This window comes from Grampus griseus (assembly GCF_964374135.1).
Source record: "Grampus griseus genome assembly, chromosome: 14".
NCBI classification, from domain to species: Eukaryota; Metazoa; Chordata; class Mammalia; order Artiodactyla; family Delphinidae; genus Grampus; species Grampus griseus.
In genome coordinates this window covers 65135616-65160780 of record NC_139008.1, presented here as the reverse complement: position 1 = coordinate 65160780, position 25165 = coordinate 65135616, and the positions used below count along the sequence as shown (strand labels likewise).

The 25165-nt window shown below is 49.3% G+C and overlaps 1 protein-coding gene across 1 annotated transcript in view; it reads right to left on the bottom strand.

The window, feature by feature from the left end:
* The window catches only part of MMP24 (matrix metallopeptidase 24), a gene marked incomplete at both ends in the record, with an annotated part of 43782 nt that overhangs the window by 4159 nt on the left and 14458 nt on the right, over positions 1-25165 (bottom strand). The window contains 5 exons of the mRNA XM_082670998.1: positions 2175-2389; positions 4685-4846; positions 12261-12565; positions 14241-14357; positions 19536-19684. Coding sequence (XP_082527124.1) covers positions 2175-2389; positions 4685-4846; positions 12261-12565; positions 14241-14357; positions 19536-19684 — 948 coding nt within the window. The remainder of the gene's footprint in view (positions 1-2174; positions 2390-4684; positions 4847-12260; positions 12566-14240; positions 14358-19535; positions 19685-25165) is intronic.

The window sequence follows — 25165 nt, the reverse complement described above, 5'->3', positions numbered from 1 at the left end:
GCTCTTGCTGCCCAAGGGGCCATGAGACAGAGCCAGCAGGCAGGCCTGGTGGGCAGAGGAGGCGTCGCGGGGAGCTGGAAGGGATGATGCAGGGCCCGGGATGACCACATGAGGGCAGCAGAGAGTCACCGACGTCAGCGGGGCCCCTCCCCAGGCTGGTGGGAAGCAGGGGTTGGTCACTGAGCCCGGGCAGAGTGCCCTCCTCACGGCTGGCTCCAGCCAGCAGGGTAAGGTCTGTGGGAAGCAAGCCGTGGAAATTCCCCCAAGCCCCGGGTGTGAATTCAGTTTCCTCCTCTTACAGTTGCGTGACCTGGGGCTCAGTACTTAAAGAGCCTCACCTGCAAACGGGGGTAATAGTGGGGGTCAGATGAGAGATTATAGGTGAAGTGCCTAGAACAGTACAGGGCACATAGTCAATGTTAAGTAAATAGCAGCTCAATAGGCCAAGAATGTGAAAAAAGCCCTCCTCCTCAAATTGGTGCCTGGTCCCACTGCAGCCCTGGTTGGTAGGCAGTCTGGGCGAGGCCTGTAACCTCCTAGGACCTCGGTTTTCTTATGTGTGAATGGGAATGATAAAACCCAGACTTGCTTAGGAACCGTTCAGTTGGAGGATCCAAGGGTGCAGAAGAATGAACATGATTCATAAAAATGGTACAGGGGCTTCCCTGGTGGCACAGTGGTTAAGAATCCGCCTGCCAATGCAGGGAACACGGGTTCAAGCCCTGGTCCGGGAAGATTCCACAGGCTGCGGAGCAACTAAGCCTGTGCACCACAACTACTGAGCCTACGCTCTAGAGCCCACGAGCCACAACTACTGAGCCCGCATGCCACAACTAGTGAAGCCCACGTGCCTAGAGCCCGTGCTCTGCAACAAGAGAAGCCACCACAATGAGAAGCCCGCGCATCGCAACAAAGAGTAGCCCCCGCTCACCGCAACTAGAGAAAGCTTGCGCGCAGCAACAAAGACCCAACGCAGCCAAAAAAAAAAAAGGTACAAAAGCTAGAAAAGTTTTTTTTAAGGTGTTTTACGAAGCACTTTCACATCCAGTTTTTTAAACCTTATTTTGACTTTCACAACTCCTGTTAAGTAGATCTGAGATACACAGAGTCTTAGGGAAGGCCAAGTGACTCTCCTTGAGCCACGCAGTGAGAGCAGGACTGGGGCTGACCCCTGTCGCCTGATTCTTGGTCAGAGCTCAAAGCTTGCTGGCGAGAATTCCACAAGGTGAGTGGGGCAGCTCTCCACAACCAGCCAGTGTGACAGAGACACGCTGTCAGCGGAGGGCCTCTTGTGCTGGTGGCCAGGAGTGTGGTCAGCAGGCAGTTTTCAACTGTCAACCTCGCTGGGGATGGCCTAGCTCCAGAGAGCTCCCCCAAGGTCATGCCCCCTCACCCACTGACTGAATAAAGTTTCAGCCATTTGGGGCCCAACACGGGACAACTCTGACGGGCCATTCTAGCTCCGGAACTCGCTGTGGGCGTGGCTGGGTCTGCAGTGGGTCTAGTTGCTGCTTATCTTCTCCTGCCCCATCGTGCTTCCCTCCCCTCCTTCCCACAGATGTGGATCCCAGAGGTGCTCCCTGGTCAAAATCTTGCATCCCAAACACTGTCCCAGAGCCTGCTTCCCTGAGAACCCAACTGCAACACACTGAGCAGGCTGCCACCCTGCAACCCATGGCTAGAGGGACAGGAACAGACCAGGGGACAAGATGTAGCCTGGCCAGCTTCCTGTCAGGCAGTCCTCTGAACCAGCCCTGGCAGGATCCGGAGACAGATGCAGCCACTGCTGTGCCAGCCCCTACTCCAAGCCAACATCTTCACAGCCATGACTCCTTTGATCTGCACACACCCTTCATTAGAGAAATGACCCTCCCAGCCCTCAGATGGAGAAACTGAGGTCCAGACAAGGGAGGTGACTTTCTCAGAGTCACAGAGTGGAGGCCGGTCTCCAGCACTTTTCCCCCACCGTTAACCCTCAGGAAGGGGCAGGGTCACCGCTTCCCGCCTCCCTCTTGGAAACAAGTCCATTCACCCAGCAGCACCAGGAAGAGACCTCATGACATGGCCACTGGGCTAGCTCCCCTCCAGGCCCCACAGCAGGCCTAATCCCAGAGCAGCAGCTCTCTCCCGCCCCAGGTGGGGGAAGGAGTGGAAGGGGAGCCCCGAGGTCCTACCTTAAACACAAACATCTCGCCCCGGAAGAGGGCCACCGTGTTGAAGTTGCCGTCACAGATGTTGGGTTTGGCGCCTGGTGTGGCTGGCCGGTCCCCCAGGGGCGGCCGAGGGGGCCTGGGCTGGCGCTCATGCTTCCTCTCAGACGGTGAGTGGATCCTGCGGACGGGGAGTGTGGGGAGGGGCCTTGTGGGCTCCAGGGGCTCTGCGGGGGGTCCTGGAGAGAGGGGCTGCATCTTAGAGAAGGGCCAGGCGTGCCCTGCCCCCTGCTGCCATTGCCTCATCCTCACCCGGGCAGCTCTGAGACAAGCCTGTCACACTCCAGCCTCCTGTCCCCCCCCCCCATTGTTTACTCCCCCAGTCTTTGAGAAAATCCATGAAAAGAGCCATTAAATGGGAACTCCCATCTTTCCACCCCCAAATCTGGTATCTTCTCTTTCTTCTCTCCTGTTACGAGAGAGGACATGTCCCTTCTTAGGCTCAGTGTCCCCTACCCTCTCTGTCTGCTCCCCCCATTCTTCATCCTGCTCCAGCATGGCCTCTGCCTCGTCACCCATTGAAACTGCTGTCAAGATCACCAATGACCTCCATGTTGCCAAATCCAACATTACTTGACCCAAACTTTGACGTCCATATGAATCATTCAGGGATCTTGATAAAATGCAGATTGTGACTCAGAGGGTCTGGGGTGGGGCCTTAGATTCTGTGTTTTTTCAAGCTCTCAGGTGATGCCAGAGTTACTGGTCTGAGGCCCACACTTTGAGTAGCAAGATCATACAAACACTTGCCTTGAAACACTCTTCTCTCTTTTCCAGAACCCTGCACTCTCTTGGTTTTCCTCCTACCTCGTGTACTGTTCCTTCTCAGCCTGCTTTGCTGGCGGCCTTTCCTCATCCACCCGGCTCTAAAGGTCGGCATGCCCCTGGGTCCTCTCCTCTCCCCTCCCCTCCCCTTCTCTGTCTGTCTGTCTGTCTCTGTCTCTCTCTGTCTTTCTCTCTCTATTTTGGTCCTAGGTCAGTGCTTCTCAACTTGGGCTGCATATTAGGATCACCTGGGGAACTTTTAAAACACCCTGAGGTTCAGAAGTCACCCCAGACCAATTAAAACCAAATTTCTGGGGGTGAAGGCTGGGTATCAGTATTTTTTTGTGTTTTTTTTGCGGTACGCGGGCCTCTCACTGTTGTGGCCTCGCCCGTTGCGGAGCACAGGCTCCGGACGCGCAGGCTCAGTGGCCATGACTCACGGGCCCAGCCGCTCCGCGGCATGTGGGATCCTCCCGGACCGGGGCACGAACCTGTGTCCCCTGCATCGGCAGGCGGACTCTCAACCACTGCGCCACCAGGGAAGCCCCAGTATTTTTTTTAAATTGAAATCCCAAGGTGATTCCAATGCACTGCCAAGTTGAGAATCACTACCCGAAGGGATCTCTTCCAGGTTCATGGCTTTAAAGACCTCCGTTCAAGCCGTCCCACAGAACGTTCTGTGATGACATACATGTCCTATGTACCTGCACTGTCCAATACAGGAGCCTCTAGCCACGCGTGGCTATTGAGCACTTGAAATGAGCGACTAGTTATTAGTGCGGCAGAAGAACTGAAGTTTTAATTTTATTTAATTCTAATTAATATAAATTTAAATAGCCACATGTGGCTAGTGGCTACCGTATTGAACACCAAAGATCCCAGATCAATATTCCAGCCCACATCTCTGAGCTACAGAGGTCAATCTATTGCTCCACAGTTACAAAAGCCAGAAACCTCACCCCTGTGTCTAATCTATCAGCAAATAGCGTCCATTTTATTTTCAAAAGACCTCCTAGTCCCCACTACCTGTCCAGTCCTCTGCTGCCTCACCTGTGGAGATCCTGCCCATCCTCCAGGCTTTGGGTGGGGCGACCTCCTCTGTGAGGTCCTCAGGGCCTCCAAGAAGAGCCCTCCTCCCGTACTCCACAGCCTGGGGGCTGTAGGGGCCGTGCCACATGGACATGCGTTTGCCGTAATAAACTGGTCTTCCCATCTCCACCGACTTGACGAGAACAAGAACTTCCCACACCGGTGTGAACAGAGAGTGGGGTGGCATGGTAGCAGGCCCCTCAAATCTTATCAAGATATCAGCCTAGTTTGTCTTTTTCTTGCTTAAGAAAAAAGCTCTGGTAATAATACTTATCCTATTGTATCACCATTACTTGGGCAGATGGGTGACTCTCTTGGCTAGAGGTGGGACCCCTTGAGAGGGAACCACAGGAGGTGAGAGGGAGGTGTGTGGAGGGGGGAGGCGGGTAGAGTAGGGGGAGTGGGAGGCTCTCTGTTCACTTTTGTCCCTCCCAGTTGCAGCTCAGACCCTCCCCTGGGTTTCCCAAGTGTGCAGGGAAGGAGGGGGGTGGGGGAGGAGCCTTGCAGACAGCAGTCAGAGGCCCAGGTCCCCAGCCGCCCCCCAACCCTCCGCCCCGACAGGCAGGCAGTCATGGCCCAGCCCAAGGAAGGAACGGTGGCCCCTCCCCCCTGCCACACACCGTAGATCTTCTGGATGCCCTGGAGATCATCCTGAGGCAGCTTGAAGTTGTGTGTCTCCATGTACTGGTAGAAGGGTGCCATGATGGCGCTGGGGTCGTTGGAGTGCTCCAGTCCCAGCGCGTGGCCCAGCTCATGCACGGCCACCAGGAAGAGGTCGTTCCCTGTGGAGGGGGAGATGGGGAGGTGCCCGGGGCACCCGCTCAGGTGTCAGTCAGTCCATCCATTACTTCAGCAAACACCTAGCATAAGCTTTGTGCCAGGCCCTGTCCCGGACACTGGGACATACACACCCCTACCTTCCAGAACTCTCCGTATAGTGGTGGATAGGGACAGAGAAACAAAATAAGTGAAATTAGTGTTCCAGGTGCTTCTACAGCTGTCTATAAGGGTCGAGTGAGGATTCCGAGGAAGGAGGAGTCATTTACGCTTGAAGGAAGATGTTCAGGGAAAGCTTCATGAAGGTGAAGCTTAAGGTGAGTCTAGAAAGATAAGAAGTTGGTCAGCAGAAAGGATTCAGTGGGAAGGAGAGGGAGAGGGGCGGAGGTGGCATTGCTGGCTGAGAGAAGGCTATGAACAACGTCCAGGGACAAGCAGTTTCATTCCACTTGGCTCCGGAACAAAGCAGGGGGGGAGGGCCAGAGGGAGATGAGGTCAGCCAGGCTGGCACGCAGGGCTTGTGATGCCATGCAAAGGAATTTGGATTGGCTTCTTGGCCAGTGGGGGGTTTAAGCAGGTTGGTGTCGGGGACGGGGGGGCTGGTGGTGACATGATGAAATCACTCTGGCTGCAGTTGGAAGAAGGATTAGGGGGTGATGAGACCAGAGGCAGGGGAATCAGTGGGGTTGGTCTGGAAGCCAGTATGAGGGTCCCGGTGAGAGATGAAAAGAGCCTGAGCTAAGGCAGAGGGGGTGTGACGGGCAGAGGGGAGTCCTGGGGGCGGCAGGCTGGCGGTCATCTTCAGAGACCCGGGGGCAGGAGGAGCCTTGGTCGTGCAGCAGCTCTCGGTCCTGAAAGGACTGAGCTATGGCCAAGATCAACGCAGGGATTCAAATGCGAGTGAAAACGAAAGGTCCAGGTACTGAAAGTGGGACACGGGATCCCGAGGGTGAAGCTGAGGCAGCAACACAGCAGAGTGGTCGTGAGCCTGGGCCCCTGAATAGGACAGGTCTCGTTCATTTCCAGCTCTACCCCAGTGAGCTTTGTGAATTCGGTCAGGTCTACCCTCTGAGCCCCAATTTCCTTATTTGCACAATGCGGAGGTCGTACCTACATCAGAGGGTTGTGTGAGGACCGGATAGGATAAGATGTGTGAAGGGCATGATGCTGCATGGCACCTGTTGTTACCATGCATAAGACAGGAGCTTGGTCCCTGGAACAAGCCCGTTGACCAAAAAGGAAGCACGAGGCACTTGGGGTCCCAGCAACCAGATCCTCTTAAAGCCAACTCCCCTGAACTTCTGGGTCAGGCCTGGGACAGGGCAAGGCCTGACTTCGAGGGGATTAAGCAGCCCTGGCTTTGGGGAAGAAATGAAGGGGCAGGGAGCTGAGCAGGCCGTCGAATCAACAGTCCTGACTCGTATTACGTCCAGTTATAGACTCCTGCTTGCCTTGACCTGTGGCATCTGAATGCCCCTTGAGCCCTGCCTCTGCTGCCCAGCGCTAATGCATGTCACAGTCCAGTCCTGCCACCTTGAAGTGCAGGGGGTGCTGCCAAGAGCCCAGGAGGTGGTCAGGAGTCCTCGTGCTCACTCTGGCCCCAGTGGCACTGGCCAAGCTGCCGTACCCCAGCCCGGCTGAGGGCCCCACGAGGGTCAGATGAGCCTGGGGATTGTGTCTGGCCTTCCTGGCTAAGGTCTTGGGAAGAGAGAATAGCCCTATGGGGCAGACTCAGTCACACACACATGCATGCCGGCCGCTCCGCGGACACCACCAGTACCTTCAGCGAAGGGTGGCTGGGCAAGATCAGGGGAAGTTTGGCCAAGAGCCTGGGGCTGGCCTTCTGCTGGGGCAGGGCAGGCTGGCATGAGGAGGCCAGGCCTCCCCCAGTTCCTTCCTCAGGTCCTGGCCCCTCTGGCAGCGGGGAAGGGTGAGCTCATCTCTGAGCTCCATCCCAAACAAAGGCGGCTGCTCGCGCCAATGGAAGGCAGCCCTGCTTCCTGGGGTCCGGTCCTGGCTCTGCTCCTGGCCCGTTCTGTGACCCGAGACAAGCTGTTTGGGCCTCTGTCTCCTGACTAGGCTCTTCCTCAGGGAGCATCCGCAGGGATTTCAGCTGAGAACCAGGGAGCAGGGCTCTGAGCGCCTGGCTAGACTCTAAACCTTTGTCCTCAGCCTGTGTCTATTACTCTGTAAGCCTCTGTGCTGGGTCTCTGCAGAGAACAGGAGTAAGCCCTTGAAGGAAAGGGGTCTGTGGGTTTGTTCCAGGGACCAAAAGGCAGAGGAGAGCTGGGGAGCTGGCATCCTACTGCACAGAAACCCAAGAGACCTGTTAAGTGGGGGCTGCTCTGGGGAGATGGAAGGAGAGTGTGGAGGGGCAGGAGAACTCCAGAAAAAGCAGAGGGATGGAGAAGACCCACATGCTTAATGGGCAGGAGGCTGGTAAGGGCTTCACCACCCAAGAGGATGAAAGGCAGAGAAGCAGAGTGGTCAGAAGTGTAGTCCCTGGGGGTCTGACTGCCGTGACTCCCAGCTCTGCCGTGTCCTAGCAGTGTGACATTTTAAATCTCTTCCTCTGTAAAATAAAGGGATTGATGCTACCTTCGTCATAAGAATGGGGTGAAGATTAATGAGGCAAGGTACAGAAAGCACTCACACCACCTCCAGGCACAGAACTATCACGGTTAATTAGCAAGTTCACGTTAAGCTATGTATGAAGGACCAGCATCCTCAACAGGGAGAGTTCCCTTGAGCTGGGAGCTCAAGTCCTTGGGCTTCCTAGCAAGCACCCAACAGTCTACTTGGCTACTCCAGTGTATCTTGCCTCTGCTTCATTTCCTTCTCTGGGGACCTCCATCTTTGGTGAGTCCCATCTCATTGACTCCTGAAACCCTCCCAAAGTTTACAACATTTCCTTTTGCCTCTATTCTTTTGCCAATGCTGTCCCCTCTACCTGGAATAACCTTACTCCTTCAAAGTTCAGCTGAATGCCACATCCTCCAGGGAGCCTTCCTCGATTTCCCTAACCAGCAATGACTGCTTCCTCCTATACACTTTCCCAGCAGTGTATCTGTATCATCTTTATGGCCCTGACCACTTTCCACCCTACATCATAGCCAGGAGCACACACTGTCTTCTGCTCCAGGACTATGAGCTCCTTGAGGGAAAGCTCTGTGCTGGACAAGCCAGGATGGAACAGTGCCAAATGTTCAGTATTTTTTCCAGGTGTTGTCTTTGGACCATCTGCAGCAGAACCAACTGGGGTGATTGTTAAAAATTCAGAGTCCTGGGTTTGACACAAGTAATGTCTTCTTTGGATGAGAGTCAGGACTTTGCTCTGGAAAACCAAGCATGAACTATCCAGACGCAGTTCATAACCCCAGCAATAGATTGCTAGGAACTGGGACGCAGCCATTGCCCTAGGATGGTTTTTGGAAGGACAGCAAAGGAACCAAGATCGATTGAGCACCTGTACATTATCTCGTTTAATTTCCACATAAACTCAGCGAGGGCGTGATGCAGCCTCCCGGGAATTTTTGTTTGTTGGCTTTCTTCTCTGTTCTTCTGCCGCTTACTGTGTGAACGTCTCAACCACTCAGAACTTTCCTTTCCTCACCACCCTGCCCAGTCTAGCTCCCAGGGTGGGGAGGAACCACTGTAGTAACTGTGGAAGGACTGTCCCCTGTGAAGGGCTGGTCCCCATGACGCTTCCCGTCTTGTCACCTTCCCCAGGGCTGGGCTCCCTCCCCAGCAGAGCTTAGTGAATTCTGCTGACTTCACTGCTTGACCCATTGGAAACGGATGAGGACACAGGGTGCCTGGGAGACTCCCCGAAATCAGCTTAAAGGTGTGGTGGGCCAGATCGCCCTTCTCACAGACTCCAAAGAAGTGGAGAATCAGAATCCCCTTTACATTCTAGTGGTTCTCCAGGAGAGCCTTTTCAACACACAGGTGGAGGGGATTCTGATTCAGGAGTTTGCGGTTAGGGCTTAGGCAACCTTTTTAAAATAAAGTCCCCCGAGGGAATTTTATAGTGGTTGGGTCAGGCTGACACACCTGAAGCAACTGCTCAAACTTCACGTCGCTAAGAGGGGGACGGCCTGTGTCACAAGTGCTTCCTAATGTGATGCAACAGGGGGGACCAGCACCACCTGGGAAGCATCCTCGCCAAAAAAGTCAATCCAGTCAGGCCTGTAGATCTACTCAGGCTACATGCAGAAGAGAGACATGGTAAAAGTGAACCTAAGTCAGACAGAGAAAGACAAATATCATATGATATTGCTTATATGTGGAATCTTAAAAAAAGCGTACAAATGAACTTATCTACAAAACAGACATAGTTATAGATGTAGAAAATAAACTTATGGTTACCATGCAGTAAGAAGGGGCGAGGGATAAATTGGAAGATTGGGATCGACATATACGCACTGCTATATATAAAATAGATAACTAATTTCTTCAACAGATATAGGGAGAAAAGAGAAGCAAGGTGACTGCTGTAAATGAAAAGGGCCTTAAGAAACGATGATGTGTGGATGCTCTCTGGATCCTGTTGCAAGCAAACAACCGTTTAAGACATTTTTGAGGTAATTTGGGAAAATGAACACTGGGTATTGGATTTTAAGAAATTATTGCTAATTTTGTCGCGTTGGTCATGATTTTGTGGTTGTGTTAAAGATAATCTGTTAGAGGTATGTAATGGACTATTTAGAGGTGAGACCTGAGATCTTCCTTAAAATACATCACCAAAAAACAAAGAGGGTCGGGGAGGGTAGATGAAACAGCACTGACGTAATGTTGATAACTGCTGAAGCAGGGTGATGGGTGCCTGGGGGCGTTCACATTATCATTCTCCCTACTTGGTAAGTTTAAAATTTTCTGTAATGGAAATTTAGAATAGAGAAGAAAGCTAATAAACAAAAAATTCCTGGGAGGCTGCGCTCACGCCCTCGCTGAGTTTATGTGGAAATTAAACGAGATAACATATAGGTGCTCAATCAATCTTGGTTCCTTTCCTCTCCTTCCAAAGGCCGTCCTATGGCAATGGCTGCCTTCCGGTTCCTAGCAGTCTATTGCTGGGGTTATGAGCTGCAACTGGATAGTTCTGCTTGGTTTTCCAGAGCAAAGTCCTGACTCTTTTTTTTCTTTTTCTTTTTTTTTTTTTCTAAAGTCCTGACTCTTGTCCAAAGAAGACATTAGCTATCTTGGAATTTCTATCTGAATTCTTGGTCATTCGTCAGGATGGGGTGGGACAGATGAGAGGGTGCTGGGATGGAGCCCATCCACAGGTCCCAGCTCCTTCCCACACACACCACCAGAAGTTCTCAGGATTTTGAGACTGGTCCAAGGTCTCCACCAGCAAGGAGCAGTTGTGGGAAGTGCACACCCAGGGCTGGGAAAGGCAGGGTAGAGGAGGAATGTCCTTAATAATTCATGTATCTCTATCAGGGCTATGACTGTTATCAGCTAACAGTGCCTGGCACATAACAGTGGCTCAAAAATGTTAGTTCTCCTCTCGTCACACTTTATCAGTTAGCACAGACAACCATTGGTTGACACTGATCCAAGAATAAGAACAAGATAAAGAATAGGTGTTCAGAAAACCAGGAAACACATCCAAGACATAAGGGAGAGGATTCCTGGGCTGAGGAAATGGAGCTAGATAGGAAAGAAGCCCAAAGAAGAGGGTGGGGGACAAAGAAAAATGGAGCAGTTTCATAACTTTGCCTAGGCTGAGCCTTCGCCACATCACCTCCTGAACCACCCTTTGACAGACAGGACAAGAGTCGTGATCCCTGATCCATGCAATGATATGAAATGCTTTTAAGGAGGCAGTCCCCACCTACAGACAGCAGACACAGCCTCAGAGGAAATGGGCCTTTAAAGGCTGCTCTCAGCCTGAAGCATCTCCAAGGAAAAAGAAGGCCTAGTGTTTCCCCAACTTGCCTAAGCTTAAGAATTGGAATTTCCAGGGGAAGGGCCTGGGAATCCATGTTTATAACAAGAACCTGGTTGATTCTTATGATCAGGCAAGTCAGGGAAACTCTGGGGATTAAGACAGTGTTTCTCAAGGTAATGGACGCCGGCCTCAGAAGCACTTGGGGAATTTATGAGACCATGTGCAGATTCCCAGACCTGAACCCAGAACCAGAGAATCAGAATAGCAAGAGGTTAGGGGCCTGGAGCCTGGAATCTGAATTCTTAAAAAAGGTTTCTAGGTGATTCTGTCGTGCCCTGCAGTTGGAGAGCCATGGAAACAGCATGGTAGCAAAGAGTATGGGCTCTGGAATCATCATGTCCGGGTTTGAAAACGTATTTCCCCATTCACCAACTGTGGGACCTTAGTAGGTTACTTACCGTTTCTCTACACCTCAGTTTACCTATCTGTAAAATGGGGATGATAATAACATATACATATTATACAGTATGTGGAAAACACTTGACATGGGCCTTAGAATATTAACATACTAATTCTAATCTATTATAATCTAAAATAGAATTGAATCGAATCCTCTGTCCCTCTTTCCTCCAGAGCCCTACTGCATTTTCTTGGTACTTCTGCTGTGTCCTTCAGTACAGTCTGCCTTGCGACAGGGTGACTTATGTATACATCTGTCTCCCCGACTCGACTCTGGACTTCCAAAGGGCAGAGACTGTGTCTTTTTTAAATGTTCAAACACGTGCATCATGTTCCATTAGAGTCGGAAGGGACTTTAGAAGTCACCTAATCCAGCCCCTCATCTGACAGATGAGGAGACTGAGGGTGAATGATGCGCCCCTCATCACATGGCCAGTGGTTGAACCACAGTCTGAGCCCTGGCACTGCTGCCTACCAGCTATGCCATCTGAGCCTCAAACTCTTCATCTTAAAAAAGGGCATAATGATGTGCAGTTGCCTACTTACTAAACAGTTGCCTTGCAAGTAAGTACTGATGAAGAGCTCTTGCAACCTGAGGAGTATTGTTACGATTACTGCAGACAGGATGCTAGAGTAATTACGGGGCCTATTATTCACTTGTGAGGTTGACATAAGGGAGAGAGTCTGTCATGTTTTCCCACAGCATGGCCTTTGAAGCCCTCATCAGTCAGGCCAGAGCCTACCACTTTCAGCTTTAAGCCTTTTAACCTTTTCCTCCAGCCTCTGATCCATTACTTTACCGTCTTATTCATGGCCTAGACTTTCCTCCTAACTCAGTCCAATTAGACCATTTACTAAGTGATCTGACCCATCTCCCTGGCCCTGGCCCTGATGGATCAACTGTTGAATATTATCAGAGACCACAGTTCCCACCCTCTTAGGGTCTTAGTTCTTGGACAAGAAGCTCTAGAAACCAGGAAACTCAACTGTGGTATCCTCCAAGCTCTTCCTCAGGGCTTCTTTCCCTGACAGCCAAGTAACCCCCTGTCCCCTCATGACCTTACCATCGTGGTTGGCATTTCCTAATGTCCATGGCTCGTCTGAATCAAAGTGAGTGTCTCCACCAATCCCTGGGCCAGGGAAGTAGGCATGAGCCAGGAATCCCCCTTCGCCATCAAACGGGGAGCTGTCTCCATGGAAGCCAGAAGCAAAGAAGATCATGATGTCGGCCTCCTTCCGGTCACTTTTGATTTCATGGTAGGGCACCTCTTCAAAGGTCAGCGGGGTCACCTTCTGCCACACATCGAAAGCCTGGCGAATAGCTTTCCGCGTGTCTAACTCACCCACCTTTGGGGTGTAGTTGTGAATGCTGGTGAGAGAGGGGAGGATTGATAGGGAGGAACAGACCAAGAATCAGAGACCAGCAGAGCTAAAAGGAACACCAGAGGCCATGTGGGCCTAGAATTCTGCTGAGGTACCTCAGGGGTTGATGAAGAGGTTGCGTGGGCAGGGCTCTGGGTCCCCACCCCTGCCTTTTTACTTAGTGTTTTTATATTTGATCTCTGAAAAAGCTTGTGTTGAATTTGTAGAAAAAAGATTAAGTTGTGCATGGCATTTCCTAAATTTTAAGTTTTTCTCCCAATACATAAAAATGTACATTTATAAAATTTATAAAAACACTTAAACAGGGACTTTCCTGGTGGTGCAGTGGTTAAGACTCCATGCTTCCAATGCAGGGTGCCCAGGTTTGATCCTTGGTCAGGGAACTAGATCTCACATGTCGCAACTAAGAGTTCACATGCCACAACTAAGGAGTCCGCCTGCCGCAACTAAGGAGCCCGCGAGCTGCAGCTAAGACCCAGCACAACCAAATAAATAAATTAAATAAATAAATATTTTTTAAAAACCCACTTAAACAGTGGAGAGTTTAAGTCAAATATCCTGTAAAAAAATCTTTGGCACCAACTACTACTGTTTGTGTACATAGAAGCTGGCATAGGGTGGCATGTGATTAAATCAGTTATAGGTTTAACTATGTAAGGTTACTGTATCCATATTGCATGGTTCTCCACGATGGCGCATCACTACTTCTGGCTGCTCTGCCCCAAGAACACCTGGGGCAAAGACTATTCACCCATTCTACAGGCAAGGAAACTGAAGCCCAGAGAGGTTGCGTGGTAGAAGTTCAGGTTAGAATTGGGTTAGAAGCCACTTCTAACTCTACTCTTGAGGAGACTCTAAGTCTATGCAGTTACTAACCCAGATTCTTCTTAAGTTTCCTCCTCTTGTCAGATTTCTGAAAACATCCTGTTCTGGTCTCTACAGCTTGTGAGCAGGAGAGTCCTTAGCTCAACCCAAAGGATCTTTGTCTCAGATCATACTCCTGAACCCAGGGATCCACCTGAGATGGAATCAGAGACTTGAGAGGTGCCAAAGAGGGCCCAGCTGAGCCTGCCCTATGCCTGGCCCCGACCCCACCCCCTCTGAATCCTGATGTCTGCGTCTGCTGTGATGGGTTCCTTCATCCCTGCCCTTGGTCACTGGGCTGACTTGGAGGCTGATCCTGCTTTGCCCAGACAGTCAAGGGATGATAACTGTTGCAATTCAGTTCCCAGCTCTTTATGCTCCTTAAGAAACAACTGGAACTCTGTGCTGGGAATCTCGGCTGAAGTCCATCAATCAGGCTAAGTGGGGAAGGGATCCAGGTCAGAGGGAGTGGGGTTTGGCAAGCAGCGGTAGGGAGGATGGGTTCAGCCATGGTTCTTTATCCCAGGTGAAAGTTACCGAACATACCCCACTTCCCGTAACTAAAAACTCTAGGAATCTGAACAGAGCATAACTCATGAGCCCCTAAAGGACCAAAGAAACCTGAAGCTGGAGACGTCGCATCCTCTGGACGCGACAAGGAGAACAAAGTCATGGGGTCTCAGAGCCTGGCCCTGATCGCAGACCCACCTACAGTGTGAGCCTCAGAAACTCAGGCCGGGGAAAATCAGAGTGAGGGTGGAGCCAAAGCCAAGGAGGAGGAGAGGGAGTTGAGGCACCTGTAGGTGATGTGCTTCTGCCGCCACTTCTGTCCTGTCAGGGCATAGCGCTTGTTTCTCCGCCTGCGGCTCAAGTGCGGGTGATCAGGGACGCCACATCGGGGTTTCTTCATCCACCTGGGCAGAGAGAGGACACACACACACACACACACACCAACACTGTGGTCCCTGGACACTCTAGGAAGGCACTGCAGCTCCCTGGTCCCAGGCTGAATGGCAACATGCACACTCCACCCAGACTCTGGGCCCCTGGCTCTGATGGGGTCCCCGAAAGGAACACGATCGACTGCTCGATTCATCACTTCATTCACTCCTAACTGCATAGGAAGAAGCGCTGCTGCATGAGAGACTGGGAGTCAGAAGACACGGGCTTGCTAGTTCCAGCTCCGTCACTAATCATAGGAGCCCGGGCAAGCGACTGAGTCAATGTGAGCCTCAGTTTCCTCATCGGCAACGTGAGAATTCTAGTTCTCGCTGGTCTTAGCTTGTGGGGAGCCTCCAAGGAGGGAATGCACGCGGAAATGCTCTGTAAGTGAAATTAGATCACATCACTCCCTGCTTTAAAACCTCCCAATGATCTCCCCAATCACCTAGAATAAAACTCAAACTCCTCACATTGGCCCACAGCCCCTGCGTGATCCGCGATCTAACCCCCACCTACGCGTGATGACACCGGCACCCCCTGCTTCCCCACAGGCACTCTGCTCCAGCTCCAGTGGCCTCCCTACTGTGCCTTGAACATGCTAAGATCATTCAGCTCAGGGTTTTGCATTTGCTGTGTCCTCTGCTTGCCATGCCCTTCTTCTTCACATGGTTTGTTCCCTTACTTCATGAAGGTCTCTGCTCAAATGTCACCCTCCAAGAGGACTTCCCTGCCACCCTCTCTAAAATAATTTCCCCCTCCCCGTCCCACCTCTGTCTGTTTATCCTGCTTAATTTTTCTTGATATTCTTTATCATTGCCTGAAATTACATCATATCTTAGCTTTTTGTTTATTCTTTGTCTCTCTTACCAGGTTCTAACTCCATAAGGACAGGAACCTTGCCTGTATCCCCAGTGCCAGCACAGTGCCTGACTCAGAAGGTGTTCAAGAATGATTTGTTGAATGAATGAATGAGAACTTTCCCATGGTAGAAAGGAATAGCTTGGAAGACAGTAAAGTCTCTTTCACTCCAGGTGTTCAAAAAGTGGCTGAACAGGACTTCCCTGGTGGCGCAGTGGTTAAGGGTCCACCTGCCAACGCAGGGGACACGGGTTCGAGCCCTAGTCTGGGAAGATCCCACATGCCGCGGAGCAACTGAGCCCATGTGCCACAACTACTGAAGCCCGTGCTCCTCAACAAGAGAAACCACCACAATGAGAAGCCCGCGCACCACAATAAAGAGCAGCTTCTGCTCACCGCAACTAGAGAAAGCCTGCGTGCAGCAACGAAGACCCAACACAGCCAAAAATAAAAATAAAGAAATAAAAAAGTGGCTGAACAACTGTAGGACTTGGAGTGTAATTATCCGCAGCACTTAACTACACTGTATTGTGATTTGAAATCTATTAGTCTGTTGTTTCTAGTAAATAGTAAATTCTTTGAGGACAGGAACTGTTTTGTATTCATCGTGTCCTTAGAAGCTAGCCCTGTGCTTGGAACTAAGTAAATCCTGATAACTGTTTGTTGTCAGGTTAAGTTGCATTAGGGAACAGTGAGCCTGGGACTTCATTGGGGATATAAAATAGGGGCCAGGATAGGAGATTTAAAAGATCACGGCTGATTGGAAGGGCCATCCTTGCATTTCATGTCTCTGTGCTGCCCTAATGACCAGCTCACGGAACTATAGATTGAGATCGCTGGGGGAAAAACAGTCTGGCCTTATTTGCAGTTGTTGAAAGCAGTTGCCTTTGGCAATAGAGAGAAAAGGAGACAGAGACTATTTTAACCAAATATTAAGGGACTTGAGGGACTTAACCAGGTCTTACACATTTTGTATGCTTTACATCACCTAGAATGTGCACACTCGGAAATCAATAACAAAAGACAAAATAATAACAATAACATGCATGGGTATAAATGTTTATCATTTTCACAGTGCTCACTTACTTTTTAAAAAAAAAATAAATTTGATTCTCAAAACAGCTCTGTGAGGTAATCAGAAATGATTGATCCCAATTTTACAGACGAGGGAAAAGGTACAGAGATAAATCGTGTAACTTGCAAACTATAGCAAACTGTGAGGCAGGACTGGGACTTCGTTGAATGAATGAATGAACTATTAATTAATGCAATTTGAGAAACAAAAGTTGGGGCTTTTCTTCTTTATTTTTCTTTTCTGTGCTTAGCACAAGTTTGGGTTAGAGGAACTATGTTTGTTGAATGAATGAAGGAGTGAATAATGTGTGACATTTCCCAAGGTAGGCACTCAAAAATAATATTTTAAAGCGCTAATCTAGCTTCCTTTCACTGACAGTCCCTGGGAAGAGACCCAGGAGGCACCTCCAGGAGGCTGAACTAGACCTGGAAGGGCCCCCAGGGAGGAAACAGGCCCAGAGAGAGGCAGCGATTGCCCAAGGTCACAGAGCTGGAGCCAAAACTAAGGTCTACAAGTTCTACCCGCAAACACCCTCCGCATCAGGTCTGGGATTAAGTGCAAGCACCTTCCTCCTTCCCAAGCCTCCAAAACAGCGTTCCCCGCCTTCCTACGAAGAGCTGGGGGGCAGAGCGGCAAGTGGGAAATGCCATCTTCCTCCCTCAGATCTTTCCCTCTGCCTCCTTCTCTTGCTGCCACCTGCCACTCTCTGAAGCCTGTCCAACAGGCCTGCGGCTTCTGGAACAGAGCGAAACCCAAGGCCAGGTGGTGCCTCAGCAGACACACCAGTGCTCCTGCCCCGGGATGCGCTGCCATGAGCCCTGCACAAAGCCCTCAAAATAACCTCCGCTTTGAAAGGCGGTCAGGCTCTCTTTGACCAGCTGGCTCTTGAGGCCACAGGGCCAAGGAGTCCACTGTACTCACAGTATCATAGGAGCGGTCAAATGTATTATCTCAGAATTTCACAATCTCACAATCAGAGAATTTGAGGAATAGAAAATGTTCATACAGAATTTTAGTATCATAAAACCCCAGACTCAGACTTCCCTGGTGGCACAGTGGTTAAGAATCTGCCTGCCAATGCAGGGGACACGGATTCGAGCCCTGGTCTGGGAAGATCCCACATGCCGTGGAGCAACTAAGCCCGTGCACCACAACTACTGAGCCTGCGCTCTAGAGCCTGCGAGCCACAGCTACTGAGCCTGTGTTCCACAACTACCGAAGCCCGCGTGCCTAGACCCTGTGCTCCACAACAAGAGAAGCCACCACAATGAGAAGCCCACACACCGCAACGAAGAGTAGCCCCCGCTCGCCACAACTAGAGAGAGCCCGCGCACAGCTACAACGAAGACCCAATGCAGCCAAAAAATAAATTAAAAAAAAAAAAAAAAAAAGAATCCGCCTTCCAATGCAGGGGATGCGGGTTCGATCCCTGGTCGGGGAACTAAGACCCCAAATATCGTGAGGCAACTAAGCCCACGCACCACAACTACTGCGCCCGCGCACCACAACGAAAAATCCCGTATGCTGCAACTAAGACCCGACACAAGCAAAAAACAAAACAAAACAAAAAACCCCCAGACTCACTAAATTTTAAAAGCTTAGAATAATGGAATCTAGAATTTAAGAGTCAAAAATCCAACACTTCCCCCACCCACCCCCGTGTAAATGAACAAGATGAGGCCCAGAGAGATGCTTATCTCAAGGAGTGACTCACCCAAGGGATGGATTGATCCTGGATCCACAATTGGCTAGATTTCCTGTTCTCCACCCACTGACTTCCCTGCATCCTCCCCCAGCCCCGCTCCTTCTTTCCACCTGAGCTCGGGCTCTTGCCCCTCCCCCACTGCTTGGGAAACTCACTCCAGCTCTTGGTCGTGCCTTCGTGGCAGCTATGGCTTTTCTTAAACAGCTTTAATAACTTTCATGGCTATTCCTTAAAAATATGTATAATATACTCAACTCTCTCCCATCTTAAACAAACAAAAATTCATCCCTCTCTAGCTCCAACCAGGGATTGAACCCCGGCCATGGCAGTGGATGCCCAGAATCCTAACCACTGGGCCATCAGGAAACTCCCACTGACCAGCTTCTTGAAAGTTGTCCCTACCTTTGTCATCTCCACTCCTCACCTCCCCTTCTCCCCACCGCAATCTGACTTTCCTGCCACCACTCCAGGGAGGTTTCAACGGCCAACCTCTTTGTTACTAAACTCAGCAGACACCTTTCAGTCTCCTGTTTGACCACCATGGCAGCCGACCCTGCTGACCATCCCCCTTCACGGCCATGGCATCCCCGCCCTGGGCTTCCTTCACCTCTCAGGCTGCTCCTTCTCGGCTTTTTTTTTTTTTGCGGTACGCGGGCCTCTCACTGCTGTGGCCTCTCCCGTTGCGGAGCACAGGCTCCGGACGCGCAGGCTCAGCGGCCATGGCTCACGGGCCCAGCCGCTCCACGGCACGTGGGATCTTCCCGGACCGGGGCACGAACCCGTGCGCCCTGCATCGGCAGGCGGACTCTCAACCACTGCGCCACCAGGGAAGCCCTCTCGGCTTATTTTGTGAGTTCCATCCCCAGCACTCTTCTCTCCCTCCTCTTTATCCTCTCCCTGAGTATAAAAACCATCCCTGTAGCTTGGCTTACTTGTCATTACCTCCTAAGTATCTCCCTGAACCTCAGTGTTTCCTTCTGAGTTCTAGACCAGGGTAGCTAGATGGTGTTTTTCACTAAATGGGGAGCCTCTGGAGGGCAGGGATCAAAGGACCAAGCCCAGTGCCTGGCACACGCAGGCATTCAGCAAATACTTGATAAATGTGAATAGTGGAATAAGACTTGCCAACTCATTATTATTCTAGAGTCTCTGTATCAAGTGAGATGTGGACATCTCAGGAATGCCAGAGGGGTGACTCACAGACCCACAAGTTATTAGTGTCAGAAGAGATTTAAGACCATCTATAACCAAACCCTTTATTGTGCTGATAAGGAAACTGAGACCCAGAAGGGTTAAGAGTCTTGTCCAAGGTCACACAGCAAGTTTACGGCAGAGCACATCCCCAGCTCACATAGGAAAGGGCACCTCGGGGTACTCCCTCCCAGGATGACACTGCAGGGGTAAAAGATAGGAAGGTAGGATGGGCATGGTATACAGATGAGGCCATGACAAATGTGAACCCAAATGTAAGTCTGGAAAGTTCAAAGGCACAATGTCCTATGCAAATCTTACTCGATTGTTGTCTGATCCAACACACCGGTGACTGGGATCCCGTAAAACTGCTGCATAGTGGCGACTGCTGACTGTAAGGCCTTCCCTGAGTGCAACGCAGATGCCCGTGAGTCATAGGGCAGCAGATAGCCGTATGACTTTAACCAGTTCTGAAAGACATGTGAAAAGAAAAGGATGCATTACGCGAGAGAAGGCTCTGTTCTACCTGGGCAGAGATTTGCCCTTGAAACCAGGGATCGTTTTACCTGAGGGACTTATGGACTCAGCCTCTGATTCCTGCCTCCTTCATTCCCTCCTGCAGACACTGTCAAATTAACCTCCAGAAAACCCAGCTCTTGTTGGCTGACTCTTCTGCTATAAAACTTTCACTGGATCTCTACTGACTGCAGAATAAAGATTAAATTGCATTCCAGGCTTTCCAGTACCCTGCCTCTTTACCATGTAGGTGTTTTCCACTGATATATGACTACACATGCAAGAGCACCAGAACAGTTCATTCTCGGAAGCAGTTGGCCTGATAAAACGCTGTGCCACCCAGAAACCCACTGTGTCCAAAGGCACAGTCTGCTGAAGAATCATGTTGTAGAATATTAATAGGCATGAGATTATCTGTGGTCTTTATTGCTAATCCCTCCAAATGAGCAAGCCATTATAAATAAATATAAACAAAATAAGCAAAACAATGTATTATTTAATTTAAATACGAGTACACAGATATATGCACAGAAAAAAGCCTAGAAGGGCGCACATAACATAATAATAGTGTGGTTATGTAAGAGAATTCTTTGTTTTTAGGGAATACATGCTGAAGTATTTCAGCTTACATAACGGTGCACAATGTCTGCAACTTTTTCTTCAACAGAATCAGGGGAAAAATAGAGAGAAAGAGGGAGAGGAGAGAGAGGGAGAAAAAACCCCACAAATATAGTTAAATGTTAGGAGTTGGGGAATGTGGGTGAAACGTATTCAGGAATTCTTTGTCCTATTCTTGAAAACTTTTCTGGAAGTCTAAAATAATGTCAAAATTTTTTTCAGTAAAAAAAGAATTAATTTGAATATCCTTTGTTATAATATCTTGGGGGACTTTTTTCTGTGCTTTTCTAAGTTTTATGCATGGAGTCATTTTTTTTAAAGAAGGAGAAAAACTTTAAAAGGGCAAAAGAGTCTGAAAGTAGCTTGGATGAAGAAGATCAAACAAACAATGAATCTGAAGGACAGCAAAGTAAAGATGATTATTTCCACCAACAAGCACGAGGGATGGAAATGGAAGAAATCACAGCACCAGGAAATATCTGTGGCACCAATTGGAAAATGGGGGAAATATCCACATATCTATGGAATCCGCAAGCATGTCCTATAAGGAGCACACCTACACACTGGTCTCTAAACCACACAGGACCTGCTGCTCTTCCTCAGAGGATTATCTTGAACATCAAGTAAGCTAATGAAGCAGACAGATCTTAGGAAGCTGGCTTATATCCTTCCCATCTATAGTTTTGTTTCTTGTTTCTATATGAACAGTCTTATTGTGGACGCATCTGTTACAAGTCAAATCAAACCATTTTGGGAAGGAGGCAGACCAGAAACTATAAACAAGTTGTTATTTATTTCATCCCAGGTGGCTATCACGTCTTTACTGCCTTGTGATGAAATCCATCTGACTGAGTAAAAACAGAAGAGTCATGGGACTTCCCTGGTGGTACAGTGGTTAAGACTCCACGCTCCCAATGCAGGGGGCCTGGGTTCAATCCCTGGCCTGGGAAATAGATCCCACATGCATGTCACAACTAAGAGTTTGCATGCCACAACTAAGGAGCCTGCCTGCTGCAGCTAAGGAGCCCATGAGCCACAACTAAGAAGCTTGCCTGCCACAACTAAGACTCAACCAACCAAATACATAAATAAATAAATATTTTTTAAAAACCCCAAAACAAAAGTCAGAATAATAAAGTCTTAAAACTTCCACAAGAGAGTGACAACCTTACATCTTTCATGTTTGAGATCCAAAACCTGTTTTTCATTCTAAATTTTGGCACAGGATTTCAATACTTCTTGCACTTTCCCAAACTTTGAATCTCTTTCATGCCTTTGTATGTTTCCCCCATCTGCCTGGCATATTTCTTTTTTTTTTTTTCCTAAAATTGACCATTGTAACCATTTTATTTAGTTTTTAGAAATGCTTTATTTATTTATTTATGGCTGTGTTGGGTCTTCGTTGCTGCACGCAGGCTTTCTCTAGTTGCGGCGAGCAGGGGCTACTCTTCATTGCAGTGCGCATGCTTCTCATTGCAGTGGCTTCTCTTGTGGAGCACGGGCTCTAGGCACGCGGGCTTCAGTAGTTGTGGCATGTGGGCTCAGTAGTTGTGTCTCTCAGGCTCTAGAGCACGGGCTCAGTAGTTGTGGCGCACATACTTAGTTGCTCTGCGGCATGTGGGATCTTCCCGGACCAGGGCTTGCACCCTTGTCCCCTGCATTGGCAGGCGGATTCTTAACCACTGTGCCATCAGGGAAGTCCCTATGCCTGGCATATTTCTAAGTTTGGCAAAAATCTTTCATTATTTTAAGGTTCAGTCCATAAATTACTCCCTCTGAAAGACTTGTCTCACTCCTCAGCCTGTTATTTTCTTCCTCTTCTGTGCTCCCTAAATCCCCTGTTACAGATGGTATAGCTCTTATAATATTAGGCTCTAATCATTACTTTATGTATCAGACTCTGAGCTCTGAGTTCCTCCAGGGAAGGGTCTGTGTTTTAATCATCTCTCTATATCCGGTGCCCAGGAAGTGCCTGACAAAGTAGCTGATCATTGTCTCCATTCAACAAACATTACTGGGCACTGACCACCTGCTGGGCACTGTGCATGGCTCTGGGGATACAACGATGAATAAGGAGCTCACAGACAAACAAGTAAACCCACCATGAAACTACAGCACTAACAATCAGGTGTGTAGAGGGTTCCATGGGAGAATGAAGGTGGGGGGCCTTATCCACATGGAGGGGTGGAGATCGGGAGCAAGGGGGAACTCAGGGGAGGCTTCCAGGTGGAGCTAAGTCTTGAAGGATTGCACAGCATGTGCAATTGCCTGGAGGTGTTGGGATGCATAGCACATTCTGAGCGGTATTTAAAATGGCTGGAACTTGCGGGAGAGGAGTGTGGTGATGAGTGGAGAGGATTGGAAAGGAGGAGAGTGGGGAGAGATGATTTGCCATTAATTATCTGTTCACAAAGTGGGCAACTTACAGAGAATCACTTGTGACTTGACTGTGGTCTCAGATCAGCCAAAAAGCTCATTTAAAGCATCTGGAAATGGACATGATAGGGCAACTGACAAGGTACCTGTCTATTCATCCAGCTCCAGTTCCTATTCCCAGGTCAGTTATGTCATCAAAGCATTAAGTTCCTGCACAGTATTCCTCAGCCCCTCCCAGCCAGCATGCCACATTCCGTTCTTTCTTTACAGAAACTTCAATGAAGAATTGTTGGGTTGAATAAACAGAGCGGTATAGTGGGAAAGAGGCACACAGTCCTGAGATGGAATCCCGACTTCACCACTTGCCAGCTGTGTGACTTTGGACAAACTGAGCTTCAGTTTCCTTCTTTGTAAAATGGAAACAATGACCTTCCTCCACAGGATTGCCGTTAAGGTGAAATGATCAAATGTACCTGACATATAATTACTCGAAAGTGATTCGTTTGTTATTCCTTTGGACGGTGTCTCTGTTACCTTTTGTAAAATCAACGTGGAAAACATGGCCTTTGACTCCTTCCCTGCCTTTTGAAATCTAGTCATCCTGCCCTCCCCCTGGACCAAGAGCCAGTCCTCGTGGGTCCTATGGAGGGTAGTGCATCTGTCACAGTCAAGCCTACCTGCTCTCGGGTGACCTATGGGCATGAACATCTCTCACACGGCACTGGGAACACTGCATTCAGAGAGATGACAGCTGACTTGAATTGTTCTCTTCGCCCTGTCGCTCAGCTTTATTGGGACCAAACACAATCACTTTCTATCAAGCTTTAGCTTGAGGAAAATGGTTTCCCTACAGGAGATTCTGCATACTTTCTGGTTTCAGAAAATGCACACTGGGTAACCCAGTGGTTTTCCATTTTTGGCCTTTCTGCCAGAAATCTTTCAGTCAAATTTATAGCATAAGTGTTGAACACGGTGATGCTTGGAAGTAGCTATTACTTTTTTCATCTTTCCAACCACCAAGTTATGTTTCATCCTTAAAAAATCTTACTTAAAAACATTGCTTCACTCTGTAAACTGCCTCAAACCCTTCCAAAAAGAGGTGTGGTACAAACTAAAATCCAATACCTCCCTATCTGTGGACTCAGTTCTCTTGAAATCCAATTAGGATGAATTACAGCATTTGGGAAATGGCTGGGGAAATTTCGACAGATAATTCTGACAAACCAGTCAACGGACCGAGTATTTTTTGAGCACCTACCTCCAAGCTAGTATGGAATTTAAGGATCTTCTTCCCTCCTGCCCTCATTACTACATATGGTAGGAGATAGGGAACAGGGAATTTTTGGCATAAACTCTCTTCAGCCTTCTAAAACTTTGGGGAATTGAAAGCAGCTCTTCCTCTGTAAAGGGCAACCTGGTTTACCCAGCTCCTTTTTTTGGATACTCAAGCAAGGAGCATCTCAAAGCCAATCAGGATCCATTACGAAGTTCTCAGCAGTGTCAGGAGTTAGGATCTAAGGACTCAGGTCTTAGGCAAATGTCTAGTTCAGGGCCAAACATTGGAATGCATCAGCCTTCTCTGGGTTCTGCTTCCCTCCCAAGTTCACTGGGAGCTCAGGGGCAGAGCCTTAAGAGGGGAAATGGGAGGGGGAGGAACTGGTCAAAGGACAGCTCTAAGCCAGGGAACAGGGCATTGAGACTGGACCTGGGCTGTGCGTGAGTGCGTGTGTGTGTGCGTGCGTGCGTGCGTGCGTGCGTGTGTGTGTGTTACAGGGTGGGAGGCTAAGGACTATGCATTAGGGACCAGACAGTTCCAACTTCTGCTGCTTAACCCTGTCTCTGCCATTCACCTGCTCTGTGACCCAGGCAATCCTCTGACTTCTCTGAGCAGAAGCTCCTAATGTTGAAGGAAGTCTTCTACACTCCAGTAGTCCCCAGTCCAGAACATTCCCTGCCCTTTCACACTTCCAGGCTGTTCCTGCTGCCAACAGAGCCCATTCTCTTTATGCATGTTAGCAAACTTATCCTTCAAAATCTAGCTGAAATGTCATCTCCTTTGGAAAACCTTCCTTAACTCTCCCTGGCAGAGCTAGGGGGCACCCTCTTTACTCCTGCAGTGCTTACTTCTCTAAACATTGCTCTAAACGTAACTACCATGGTGTATCACACCTGTTGGTTGATATGTTTTCCCCACTAGATTGAGTTCCCAAGGAGCAGAGACTGTCATATTTATTTTTATATCTGCTACAGTACTTAGCACAGTGTCTGGCATAATAAATAATCACTGAATGAATGAGTGAGTGAAGGAAGGAAGGAATGAGTGAACAAACAGTTGGTCTAGGAGGTACTGTCTGGGTACCAACGAAGGGATTTCATCTTGGGAAGGTTTAATGAGTCATACACATGAAAGTACCAAACACAATCCTTGGTATCTATTAGGG